This window comes from Melopsittacus undulatus, chromosome Z (genome assembly GCF_012275295.1).
Source record: "Melopsittacus undulatus isolate bMelUnd1 chromosome Z, bMelUnd1.mat.Z, whole genome shotgun sequence".
Taxonomy (NCBI): domain Eukaryota; kingdom Metazoa; phylum Chordata; class Aves; order Psittaciformes; family Psittaculidae; genus Melopsittacus; species Melopsittacus undulatus.
In genome coordinates, this window is record NC_047557.1 from 22,104,779 (window position 1) to 22,118,007 (window position 13,229).

Below are 13,229 nucleotides of genomic sequence, written 5' to 3' on the forward strand. Positions count from 1 at the left end.
TTGTGAACAATAAATTAATTAGAACAACTTTAAAATGTTTGAGAGATAAAAGCAAATTCATAACTGGTAATAATTTTTTCAATACCCTTTGAAGTCTAATGCCTCATTTATCACTGCAAAGTGATACACACAGCCTGTAAAAATCTTTCAGAGCCTGAATTTATTTGGAAAAAAAAAGAAGTCATTCATAGAGAGGTCCAGGATTTTTATACATTACACTTTTGAAATGTGTCTGATACAGAAGGTAGCAGTGCTGACACAGCAAGGTTAATAAAAACTTAAGAGAGATTCTGATTTAGTCAAGGCATTGAATCATCACGTTTTTGTCATAAACAAGACAGGTTTCCAGTGTGAATTCTGCCTTTTCTGTGAGTGTCTCTTCCATGATACTTTGCTTGGCCACCTTAAATTAATGAAGTCTTAAATTATAGAAATTACTTACAGGCATATTCTGGGAAAACTGGAATTGTCTTTTATCTAAACATTGAGGAAGTTTGTGGGTTTCACTCTTTGTTTGGGGTGTGTGTTTTTAAATTAGGTCTTGTTGTTACCTTTTAGTAATGTATGCAACCTGGAAATAAAAACAACTCTTTTCATTTTTGCTATTAAAAATGTCTAGGTGATATGCTACATAAGATCAGAGAAAGTTTGTAAATAATGTCTCCTCTATATAGAAGAGGCTATTGATAGACATCTGGGTCACAAAAAGAAACCATCTGTGGTTTCAACAGGTGACTGAATTGAATTTTTTGTATGTATGTCTTTACAGGTAGCCATACAGAACTGAAGAATCACAAGTTGAAATGAATAACCAAGAGGCTGATGTTCTGCGTTGCTGGAGATGCAGAAAATATGTAGCAAATTCTGTTTGCCTTGAAAAATCTCATAAGAAAGAACCTTCTAATGTAAGTATAGCACATGGAGGGAGTTTGTAACATTTTCCATTGTCATTGGTTTTAAATAAAGGAGAAGAAATTAGGTGTGCCCTCAGTTATTAATTAATAATCTGTGAAGATAAGTACTAAAATATGGAAAATTCCACAGAGAGTATGTAAGCAGCCATGCTACAGAAGCCAAGCAAGCAGTAATCACCTTTTTGTTCTGCAATAGGAAGGCTGGTATTCGTGACTCATTTGACTACTAGATTGTGTGGAGTATATAGTGTTACCATTTTTCATATAAGACTGGGTTCTTATTCTTTTGACAGTTTTAATGAAGTAATGTTTTTGTTTTAATAACTATTAATAGAGAAGTCTTTTTTTCTAAGGAGTGTTTTAAATACAGACACTGATTTCTGCTGTGGTAGTTGAGTGTGCATTGAGAGTTTCCTACATCAGAAACTTTTGCTCTTCATTTTGAAAAAGTAGGGGATAGTCTGTGCACAAAAATAGCTCAGATTAGCCTGCCCCGAGGGGGGAGCATGTTCTGTAAGGCTAAAACGCCACTTAGTCATTTACATTATTCTGTTAATATATTAAAATGAACAGAAAAATAATCACAGGGAATAAAACAATGACAGAGTATTTCCTCTGCTTTATAATGGCAGTTAGTAATCATAAAGAATTAGTGTCTTTCCAAATATGCCAAAAAACTGTGCTTTCATTGCATGATCTTCAATCAAAGCAAAAAAGCAAATAGAAGGGAAGTTTTATTAATGTTTTTATTAATACACTAGAAATGTAACACCATTCTTTTTGGCACTGGAGGATGGTATAAGCAATAGAGGTAGATCTAAGTTGTTATTTTTTAGATCCTGATATAATTATTATTGTTATTATTATTTTAATCAGTCTTCTTACAGAGCTTGAGGTTCTGTAATAACTTTCATACTTGGGAGTCTTTATTTTGTCCATCATTTGAAGCAGCTTTTGGGCGTATGGGAGGGAAATTTCAACTTCTTTAGTGGGAAAGACGTAGTGAAAAGAAGGAGATTTCTGTGCCCTGTGGTGGAGCTTTTAGTTGTTAGTGGAGATCTACCATCACTGTGCACAAGACTGAAGCATCTCCTTCCCTAATTAAGTAGGATAGCAGATAAAATAATGTAATTTAGTGCTACTTCCCAAGACACTGGGAGGCAGATTGTACTATGATGAGAAATGTTTTCAGTATGTTATCTCTCCCTGATGAATTTTAGACCTTTAGTCAAAGACATAGCTGAAACACGAGTAAAAGAGAAAAATCTTAGAACAGACCTTAAAACCCATTGTTGAAGTTACGAATGCAGTATAAGCACCTTAAATCAGAATTACATCCAGGCTGAAGTACAGGTACTGTCCAAAGATAGAAGAAAGATGGTAGCATAGACATGGCAAACCATTCTATCTGTCTGCTGTCATTACTTGGAGAATTTCTAAAAGTTTCTGTCTTCTGTGTATAGCCCCACTTTCAATTTTTAGCATAATGAAGTTTATTCCTATGAGTTTCATAACATAGGAGTCAGTGATATTCCATATTCATAAATTTTAACAACAGGTTTTAAGACTTTCTCACCAGTTCTCTTATCCTTTTAGCCATCTTTAGAACTTTACTGACATTCTAAATCATATTGAAAGATGTAATTACAGTTGTATCACTTCTGTGCTAAAAAGCAGTTAGGTAATTGTTTTTATGTTAGGATCAATTAATGAAATGCTACAGTTCTTAAGATTTTGTTTTCTCTTCAGTTAGTCACATTGTCACAGTTAAAAATCAAAAGCTACTAAGAGTCCCTGATTTCTCTGCTAGTTACTCTAACAAGCATTAGAGAAATAATTTAAAATATTTTTGGCACAGTTGTGTGGTACTAAAAACAGTCTTTATATAAACTACAACTTAAATTCTGCTTTCTTTACTGGAAAATTGTGCCAGCTGATAGTGCTTCTGAAACAGATTTCTGAATATACTTGGGAGATCATAAGTTGCACACTTTTTTGTTAATAAAATGAAACCACCTCCAAATGCCTGCATCTCCACAGTGAAGTCTGTCCAAAATAGAGAAATATTGACAGCATTTACCTGATTTTTAGCTTAAGGAATGCACCAACATCTTTGAGTTCTGTCATTTGTTAATATTTACTGAATTTAGGAAGCTGACTCCTGGGTATATTTAGACAAAAAAAAATCTTAAATAAAGTTGAGTATCAGGACAATAATTCTTTCTTTTTTTTTTTTTTAACAGACATCTCAACCTTCATCTGCTGCTCAGGAGCCTTGCAACGTATGGCATGTGAAATTAGAAGCAATTCCAGAGTGGGTGAAATGTGTTATTGAAAAGGTAGATAATTTTTTACTTGCCTCTTTATAATCCTAAATGTGAAATAAGTAAGAGAAACAAATTTCAAGGGCATTTTTCTTCCAAGGTCCACGTGTTTTACAGAGACCCTGTAACTAAGGGGGCTCTTGGTAACTTCTGTCATTACCATTTACAGAGGCATTTTTTTTGATCTTACATGTTGGGGTTTTTTTTTACGTAGGCACAAAGCCTACAAGTGATAAATTCTGTTCCTGCCCATTTATAAATGAATGTATTTCAGTTTGTCCAAACAACTGTTGCAGGCACCTCTGCAACAGTTCCAGTGCTTAAAATTCTATTATCTAGGCTTTGGGTTTTGGTTTGTCTTGGTCATCGTGTCTTGCAGTACTGGCACATATGTTGACAGTGACAGTAAGAAGCATGTTTCTCCATAAAACTGCGCTGGCGTTTGTTAAGATTGCAGTTGCCAGAATATGATGTGAAGTCTTTTATATTTAAGGTGTTATTTTGTCACATCAATAGAAAGCAAATTCAAAGGCCTGATGACAAGCCAGTGTCACTGCTTTTGAGTTTTAACTCCCCATCTGAAATGACAAACCATCCCACAACTTTTCTGTTGTACTGTTGCTTGAATTAAGTATTTTCTTTGGCTTAAGTCTACAAGTTAATGTTGAATAGATATAATAAGCAGAAACAGTGCTTTTCCTTTGCCCTACAGTTTTTCTCTGATGGATCTTTGATTTTTAAGAGAAGTGATACCTGCATTTTGCTTACACTTCAGTGTCTAAGTTTTATTACACTGCAAGTAACTTCAGTCTAAGCAAATGTACCCTGAATATGTGAAAGAAAAAAACATGATTGTAAACCTAAGCATTCAAAAATCAGGAAAAATTGTTTCATCTTTCCTCATTGTATTGCTCTCTGTTTTATTTTGTTAAACATTAATTAATTTTAAAATTACTCATCTCTTCAATAGTGCATGACAGAATAGTGTATCTGTTTCACAAACATTAATCTTGGTGGTGTATGTGAAAATTAGGAGTGATGAAGTATTTCCTCACTTTACAGAACTGCCTGATCTTGAATGCCTGATCATAGGAATGGAGGTTTTTACACTACTTTGCATTGTATATTATTTCAGTAATATTGGATTCAGTATTGGTAGTAATACTGCTCTTTTCACCTTTAGCTGTAAATGGCTGGCCTTCTGCTTTTGAAAGCCTAGAGGGTCAGGTTGGAGACCTGGGAAATACAGAACATGTAGACAGGTCAGGAAAGGCTTAATTGCTCAAGATTGCAGAGGAGCAGTGCTCTGCTGGTGGCAGAGGCAGAGAATGCAATTCTCTGTGAATATCTTCAGTGTCTTAGTGTTCATTTTGCGCTTTAGTATCCTGGGAACTCTTGCCTCATTCACTTCTGACTTCTCTGGAAGAATCCTGTGGGTTTATGGACAGATGTGTGGGTTTTTTAAGCAATTCTGACTTATCCCCAGATCTCTTGGGCTCTGAATAATTTTGTGATCATGTGTTATTTTCTCTCTTATGACTCCTGAATCAAAGGCTAAATCATTTTACATAAGCACAAAGTCTATTTGCAGGCTGTAAAAACCCACTGTTTCCCAGCTAGTTCTTTTTTGCCATCTGTCCCTGTTCTTAACCAATCTCATTAGGTTTCATGCACACATTAGTGTAAACTTCAATAATCACAAATATTTGGGTAGTGATACTAGTGAACTTTATTTGCCTACATTTTCTTTTTCCCATCACTCTTCACTTGTATGAGCTTCTTTGACTAACCTGTCTCAGTTTTTCCTCTTTATGCTGTCCATCAGGAAATCTGTGTACCCTCAGCTCCTTTTCGTATCTTGCTGATTTTCCCCCTACCACCTCCTCCAGTAGTAGGCTGTTACTTATTTTACTGAGTCAATGCTTTATCAGTCCATTGCCAAACTCATGCTAAATCAGTCCTGGACTCCCTTGTACTGCACCTCATCTCCCAGTTTCTCTGCACATACGACCTAGAGATGTCCTTTTTCTTCCTATCATCTATTGAATTCCCAGTTTTGCCAGGCTTCTAGCTTTCTTCCCAGACATTCATGAATCACTCTTTCTCTCCGTTTGGAGATCCCAGTTTCTGTTCCATAATGCCCAAGTGGCAGAAAGACACATTAGCAGCACTAGAGAGGGCTTTCTCTGAATTTCAGTGCATAGCCCATGACACCTGGATATGAAGTGTAGGAGACTTACAGTAAATCTCTGAGCCATCTTAATTCTTCTTTGGAAATGGCATATGCATAGATTGGTCAGCCTTCTAAACTGAGAGTGACTGTGCATGTTCAAGGAATTTTCAGGGATTTGAAAGCCTTTGGACATATGTCAACTGAGATGTTTTTTTCTCTATGTTAAAAACATATCCAGATTTAAACAGAATCTCTTAAGTGCAGTGAAAGGCACATCTTTGAAGGTTTGTGATGTTTTGCAGTATTAACCCACAAGGCAGGAGGAGTATGTTTCTCAAAGAAGTGTTTTCAGAAGTTTTTCTAGCATTGCATATGAAAAATAATCTTTTTTTTCTGCACAAGATTGTTTGTTTTTTTTCTGAAACTGCAAAAGTGATTTTACTGAAACTTTCTGAAGCATTCAATCAGACAAGCATCAGTCATAGAATCATCTTGTCAAACTACCTTGAAAGACATCTGCAACTTAAAGCAATGCTTTAACTAGAAATGTTCAGCTTCTGTATTTATGGCTCAGCCCCACTTTAGGCACACTATTGAATAATATGTGACTGGAGCTGATAATGTTGTTTCTCATACAGGCTTTGATCCTACAAACACTTGCATAACTTTAATCCTCAAAAATATTTCTGCTGAGATATTTACTGAATTTAGTAATAAGTGTGCTAATATGTAAGAGTTTATAGATCTTTGATACATATTTTCTTTTGAAAAGTGCCTTTAAGATTGAAATGAAATTCATAGAATAACAAGTAATGAAAATAACTGTCTCCTTACAGATAGTGTATTAAGGATTTTCTATAGTATTTGTACAGAGATTATGCTGTAATAATATATACACCAAAATGCAAATGCCATTTCAAGCTTTTGTAAACAAAGCAAAAAGCTGTATTCTTTTTTGTAAGAAAAGTCCTTCCACTGTACTTAGTATGCAAGAAATGTATCAGCATTCAGAAGACTCAGCTGAGAAACTGTGCTTGCCAATTCCAGATTAACATGGTAAACTGATTTTGCTGCTTCAAAGGAGCTAATGTTTTCCTTAGTATTGCAGCATAATTCTATCTATGGACAATTTTTAAAACATATTTTTAAAACTACATTTTGAAATGTGTGTTCTAGAGTTCTTAGAGTAAGTTATCACTGCAGCAAGCAGAATTTTGACCAAAACATTATTTCTGGTGGATTTGCTTTCTGCTGTGAAGTCTCATTTGTTATATTTGAAAACCAAAGAGTAAACCTTTTTATTAACAGACCAAAGTAACTCTAGTAATGATTTCTTAATGATTTGTTTGCAATGAATGCTTCTGATTTTTTTTTCTTATCAATAGGCACAATGGACAATTGGGAAACTGCACTGCCCGTTCTGTGAAGCGCGCTTAGGGGGCTTTAACTTTGTTTGCAACAAAAAATGTTCCTGTGGACAGTTAGTAGATATACACTTCTGTAAAAGTCGGACTGACTATCAGCCAGCTTTCTCCATTAAACTGGCAAAACCACCAGGGAAGCACTTACCTCTCCTCAAAATTCACTCTGGCTTTAGCAAGGATGCCTGCCATGAAGTGGTAACTGCAACTTTGGAAATCAAAAATCAAGGGCTTTCGTGCATGGCCAGGAATAATAATAATACTGGCAGATTAACAGAAGCACTTTGTCTAGAAGTAAGAGCTCCCAGTTTTGAGAGAAGTAAAACATTTCCTTTAAATCAGAAGAGAAGTATTTCTGCTTTCTATCCTATGAATGATACATGCAAACTAAAAGCTTTTCACAGAAGATCACACAGTTTGGATTTAAGTATCAGAGAGAGACTTGTTTTGTCACCTGCATTATATGAAACAATTTACAGTAGCCAAAACAAAAATCCACCTGTTTACACACGAAGTGGCTTGCAGTTAGAGTCCAATAGGAAAGATGTTAATCCTTTGAAGGACCTGTCTAATTCCAGTGCTGACAAATTACAAAAAAGGTTTCAAGTTACTTCCTTTACCACATTGCTACATAAAGAAACAGAAAGTGAGCATGATTTTGAAGTTCCTGGACAATCTTCTGGAAATGCCATTGCTGATGGGTCACCTTTTGTGATGAATCTTTCTTCACCTACAAATGCTGTGGAAGAGGAACAGTACATCACACCTGTTGATTTCGTGCAGCCTACAGGTATTTCTTTCAACCAAAGGCTGAGTAAGAGAGAAAGAAACAAGTTGAAAAGCTTGAGAAGAAAACAAAGAAGGAGAGAACGGTGGCTACAGAAGCAGGTAGGTGTTTAATTATGATGCTTTTTTTGCAAACTTAGCCTTGCTTTTGTAATTTTATTTTATTTTTTTTTATGCTGTCCCTTAATACAGCTTAGCATGGTATTGTCCAGAGTCGTGTCCTACAGACCAGGATTTGTTGCATCTTCCTAGATGTACTTTTTCTAACTCAAACCAGTATGGGTTTTTTTCTGTGTAAAATCAAAGCTTGGTGGGTAGATATAACTAGTTTCTATTGGCCTTCTTATTGGTTTGTAATGTAATAATAAATTTGAAGTGGAAAATAGTAGGTTAAAGTTTATTCAGTGTTTAATCCACTTGCAGTCCTTTCTCTTCAGTGTTCTCACAACCCTCCTGTAAATATGCGTGTTTTATTACAGCAGTACTTAAAATAGGAAGCTGATCTGTAATACTGTGTAACCATGATTTCCAGTATACTTCCCACATAGGCTTAAGCAGTCAGATAGTAAAGAAAATAGAGTATAAACCTCTCAGTGAGTGGAGTGAAAGAGTTTTTATAAATGACAATGTGAAGTATTTAATTTAAGGGCTCTTTTGAGAAGTACTTCAGTGTAGCAGAACCCTAATGTGAGGTGAATCTCTTCTAAGCTCTTTCTGTTAAAGGCACTGTACATCTAATTTTTACATTTAAATAAAGCTTTTTGGGTGGCAGTCCAAGAAAACAGGCTTGTTCAGACTTTTCAATTTCTTTGTAAATGCATAGGCTGTGACTGTAAGTTCATTTTGTAATGTGGTAACTTTTATCTGTCAGCCATTTTTTCTGTCTTGCTGTAAGCCAAAACGTGCCCATAAATGTTGTATTGTGGCAGAATGCACTCTGTTGTTGAGCTGAAGTATATAAACCTTGCATTTTAAGTAGGAGTGATAAGCCTCTGATCTGCAGTTGTCTCCAGAGGCCTACCCTGATGCAGGATCTGTGGTGAAGAGCAGGAGTGAGCTAGCCTGCTAACAGCAGAGGGACCCAAGCTTCCGCTTTCTGTTCCACAAGGGAAAGCTCTTAATGCCTGAGCTGGATGCTTGCATTTTATGTGTGTGTGTGCACAACAGTTGTGTTTATGGGGTTTTTTTAGGTTTCTGATATATTGCTAGGGTATGCTAATAACTACTTATGCCTAAGAATTGCAAGTACTAGTAATAATTCTTGTTACTGGTGCCATAGCCAAGAAAATGAAGCATTTATGTTCTAAATTCCTTTTTGTATATATCTTGTTTTATGTTTGTATTGTTTGCTAATGCCTGGAGCTTGTAATAATTTTGTGAAAGATCTCTCTTGCTTCTGTTCCAAGGTTATATTGATTACTATTCCAAGGAAATATTTATGAACAGCCTATAATTATAGAAATACTGTATGCTTCTTTCTTGTATAGTCTGTGAGTATTGGAAACTATTATAATTTTTCTAGAAGCCCACAAAGAACCTGGATTGTAACAATTTATGAGGCTTGCTGTCCCACAGCTTAGACAGTGACCTGTTTATGGAGGCAGGTTGCAGTGGTGTGCAGTTAGGTGCGTGCCAGAATTCCAGCATGGATTCTTATTACACAGATAGAGTGAAGAGCAGACTAAGTTGTAGTTACATAAGATGACTTGTGGCAGATAAAAATCAAGGTTCAACAATTGTATGAACAACAAAACAAGAATACTGTCATATTTATGAGGTTTACTATGTATTATGACAAGGACCACATCAAATGCACAAGGAGAGAGTTTGAGGTGAGACTTTATATAAGAAAAGAATGTTTTTTATCAATTTTACAGGATTTTGTGCCCCAGGTCTGTAGTCCTTCTACAAATTGTTACTGACTCAGAGTTAAGAATTTGAGTAAATTTTATATTCCTAGTTGGTTTTCATGGTACTAAACTCTCTTGAATACATATAAACTGAGGTAAATTGAATGCTGCTTGCATGGAGATGTAAGTAGAGTGCAGGGCTTGGGTCTTCAATTTTTTCTTTTTTTTTTTGAGGAAAAAAGGAATTCCTAACAACTGGGAGAATTAAAGCTCCTCATCTTTTTTTTTTAAAAACTATTTCTTCATGCTTTGTAGTGGTCAATCTAGGAATGTTTCTCATCCATGACCCCCCTTTAAATTTTACAGTATCCAGTTTCTAAGCATTTATTTCTCCTCATGTGTGTATTTGGAGAAAAGAATGCTGTTTCAAAAGATTTTTTTTTCTTTAAATTTCTTCAAGTATTTTAAGTAAAATTAGAGGCAATTGCTGAATAGTAGAATGCATAAAAAAGAATGCATAAAAAAGGAGTAATACAAACAGTATAGCTTTCATAAGAACTTATTGTTTCTTAAGTTGATTAATAATTAGTTATTTTAGTAGGAAATAGCAAAACTAAAGTAGAAAATTAGTGAAATAAATTATTGAAGAGATGTTGTATGGTAAATGCATTTCCGAAGTAAATGTAAGGAAAGATAGCATCCACTGTTACAGCTGAAGAAGTTGTCAGTCTCTTGGCATATGAATATCTTTTGCATATCCAAAGTACAAACTTATACCAATACGTTAAATAAAACAAACGTTTTCTGTGTTTTGATCTAACATCCTGTCGCTGGAAAGCTGTAACAACATAATTTTTTTTAAAGCCAGCTATTGCTAAGATTTTATTTGTACAATGCTTTTTCTCATATCATATGCTTTTTTAGTGCTTTTTATCAACACCTGAAGTAAAACAATTACACGTCAGAAGGGAAAGGTTTCCTTTATAAATGACTTAGCTAAAAACATGATTCATATTTAATAGAATTTAGAATTATGGGGATGGAATGTATGAAGGTTTTTTTTTTTAATTTCCTTTGAAGTATATATCATCTCTTTGTGAAGATGCTAGAAATTTGTCACTTCATGTTATTAGCAACTTGCAGTCCATTTTCTAACTAAATCATTTCACCTTTCATTTGAGCATTAGATTTGGTGTGTTGTTTCTAGGCACTGGAGACTGGAGCATGAACGAGAAAATGGACATAGTGAACATGAAGAAAAGAAACATTTTAGTTGAGTAGTGATCTCACACTTTTGAAAATACCATCAGTCAGAAAGAAATGTATTCATCTTCATTAAGTAAGGTTTCCTCACCATAGTCTTTTTAAAAGAAATCCAACAGTTTAATCCAGAAGGTTAATCAAATCTTTATCTTTTGTTGAAATATTTTAAGTGATCTTATTTTCATATTTTATACATCTCATTTTCTTCTATGTACAAATTGAGGAGAGCTTTCACTACTTTTAATAATCAATTTTGTATGAGTAGTAAAAGTGTGTAGAGTCAAATATTTGATGGTGTTAACGCTTACTCAAAGAAATAAATCATTTGATTCTTCTCTCAGCTTGTAATGGAATTATATATTTCATTTATCTTTAGTTCAGTAGCTTTTAAAAGCTGTTCTGAGTTTTGATTGTGATTTAGACTTTTTGCTAAAGTGCAGTGCTAATGATGTTTCAGAAGCAAATTGCAAATAGCTAGCAGCTTGAGAACTAAACTGTGATCCTAGCTAAGGGAGGCTGAGAGGAGGCACTGGTGAAGAAAGGTGATTCTCTTTCTTTTCATAAATGCAAAAAAGTTTAGTTGAAGGTTTATTAAAAGCTCTACAGAAATTGAAGAAATGTTTAACAAAAAATTGGGGTAAGAAAAAACAATTCCATGGACTTTTTTAAAAAGTAAGATTAGAAGATTCAAATACCTCAGCTTTCATTTGCAGATTTAAATTAGTATGTCTCAGGAAGAGGAGAGCTAGAATTATAGTGCAACTCTGAAATGTGCTTTACTGGAAAACAGAACTCCAACTGTATGCTTACTCCACTATTATTCTTGTCACATTAGTTTTCATGCAAAGCAATCTCCACAGGTTAAGAAAATAAGTCCTAGAAAACGATTTAATTCATAAAAAATAGAGCAAAGAGCATTCATTAAAATATTTAAAAGAGCTTGACTGCAGACATGGTGAAGGAAGAAAAACATTAAATAGTGAAAGAAACCGTGCAATGTGGAATGTTACATCAGTGGGCTCCCGGAATTGGAAAGGACAGGTGATCTTGACTGTTTTCCAGTCTGATATAGCAGAAGGTTTGTTGCTAAAAATAATTGTGTATATGATTAGAATGAAAAATAACAACTAAGATTCTGAAAAAAAAGATAAAAACTGGATGCCAGTCGTTCATATGGAAACAAATTTATATTCCTTGGTTTGTGTGTTTTCTCAGTACTTTTTACCCCTTTTGTTCATTTCAGCCACAATTGATGGTGTTTTATCTTTCGGTAACTACTAATATTTAGAAAACTTTTGGAAGGGGGGTAAAAAGTCTCAAATGTGGGAAATGCTATATATGAATTTTGCAAAAGGAAAAAATACCAGTAATAAAAAAAATACCAGTAATAAAAAAAATATTGTAGAAACCAAGCCCCATAGTAGCAGACCTGCCAGCATTGGCACATCCAGAAACAGCATGTCCACAGCTTCTATTGTTAAGTAGTACTCCCCTTGATGTGGGTCCAAAATCCAGACTGAACTGAGAATGTTAATTATATTACAGTAAAGTAATATTTTGGTATGCTAGCAAATTCAATTTTGGTTTTGTGCATTAGAAAAAACACTGAACAGAAAGATTTTTTTTCTGGGTGATCCTATCTCTTCTATAGGGAACTACTAAACTGAAAAGCAGAACACCATTTTTGTAGTTGCTGTGGCAGTATGTTGTTTCCCTCTGCAGCACAGCACAATAGACCAATCTGGTTTCTAATAGTAAGCTGGTTTAGGAGGATTTAAATAATGCATCAGAATTCCTACAAGATGAATCTTTCTGGATTGAAAACTTAATCTATGGAATATAACTGTATTTAGAACAGTATTAACCACTGCGTGGATGTCTGCCTTTTGTATTTCTTTGTTCTAAAAGTATCCCAGCTCCCTTTGGCTTAATTGTAGATGTAGCATTGACTAGTATACTGAAATTATTTTTATACTGATGTGTGAGCAGTACTGAATTTTGGAGACATATGCTGAAAACTACAATATGCAACCCATCGCAGTGGGGACAGAATGTGATAAAGATCTCCTGGGATTAAGTTGATCTACTATTAGTAAAATATCATCTCACTTCTTAATGGAGAGCCATAGTGGTAGGTGGTTGTTCAGCCAGAGTGCTGAGATGGGCTAACAGCTTTGTCCACATGTGCTCTATACTGAACTTCTGTAAAACCTGTCTTGGGAAGCAGGGGAAGATCTTACTGAATTCTGGCTCTACCAGTACATTAAATGAATTTTGTTTCACTTTACCAATACCACTATCTATACCACCTTTAGATACAAAGATACGTTTTTTTCTTGCTTCTAACACAGATTTTGTTCATCATTTTGAATCTTAACAAATCCATTGATTTGGTTAGGTAAGATTAATAGTATTTGTTTATCTAAGTTTCTCTACCTAATCTCTCTGTCCTCTTGGCAGCAGTTTGTCTCTTTTTCCCTTTCTATGCGCTATAGATG

At 34.7% G+C, this 13,229-nt stretch overlaps 1 protein-coding gene across 1 annotated transcript in view; it reads left to right on the plus strand.

The window, feature by feature from the left end:
- The first annotated feature begins 783 nt into the window (after positions 1-783).
- RNF180 (ring finger protein 180) overlaps positions 784-13,229 on the plus strand; it is a 69,360-nt gene continuing 56,914 nt past the window's right edge. The window contains exons 1-3 of the mRNA XM_031051629.2: positions 784-905; positions 3,158-3,253; positions 6,797-7,720. Coding sequence (XP_030907489.1) covers positions 804-905; positions 3,158-3,253; positions 6,797-7,720 — 1,122 coding nt within the window. The 5' untranslated portion in view covers positions 784-803. The remainder of the gene's footprint in view (positions 906-3,157; positions 3,254-6,796; positions 7,721-13,229) is intronic.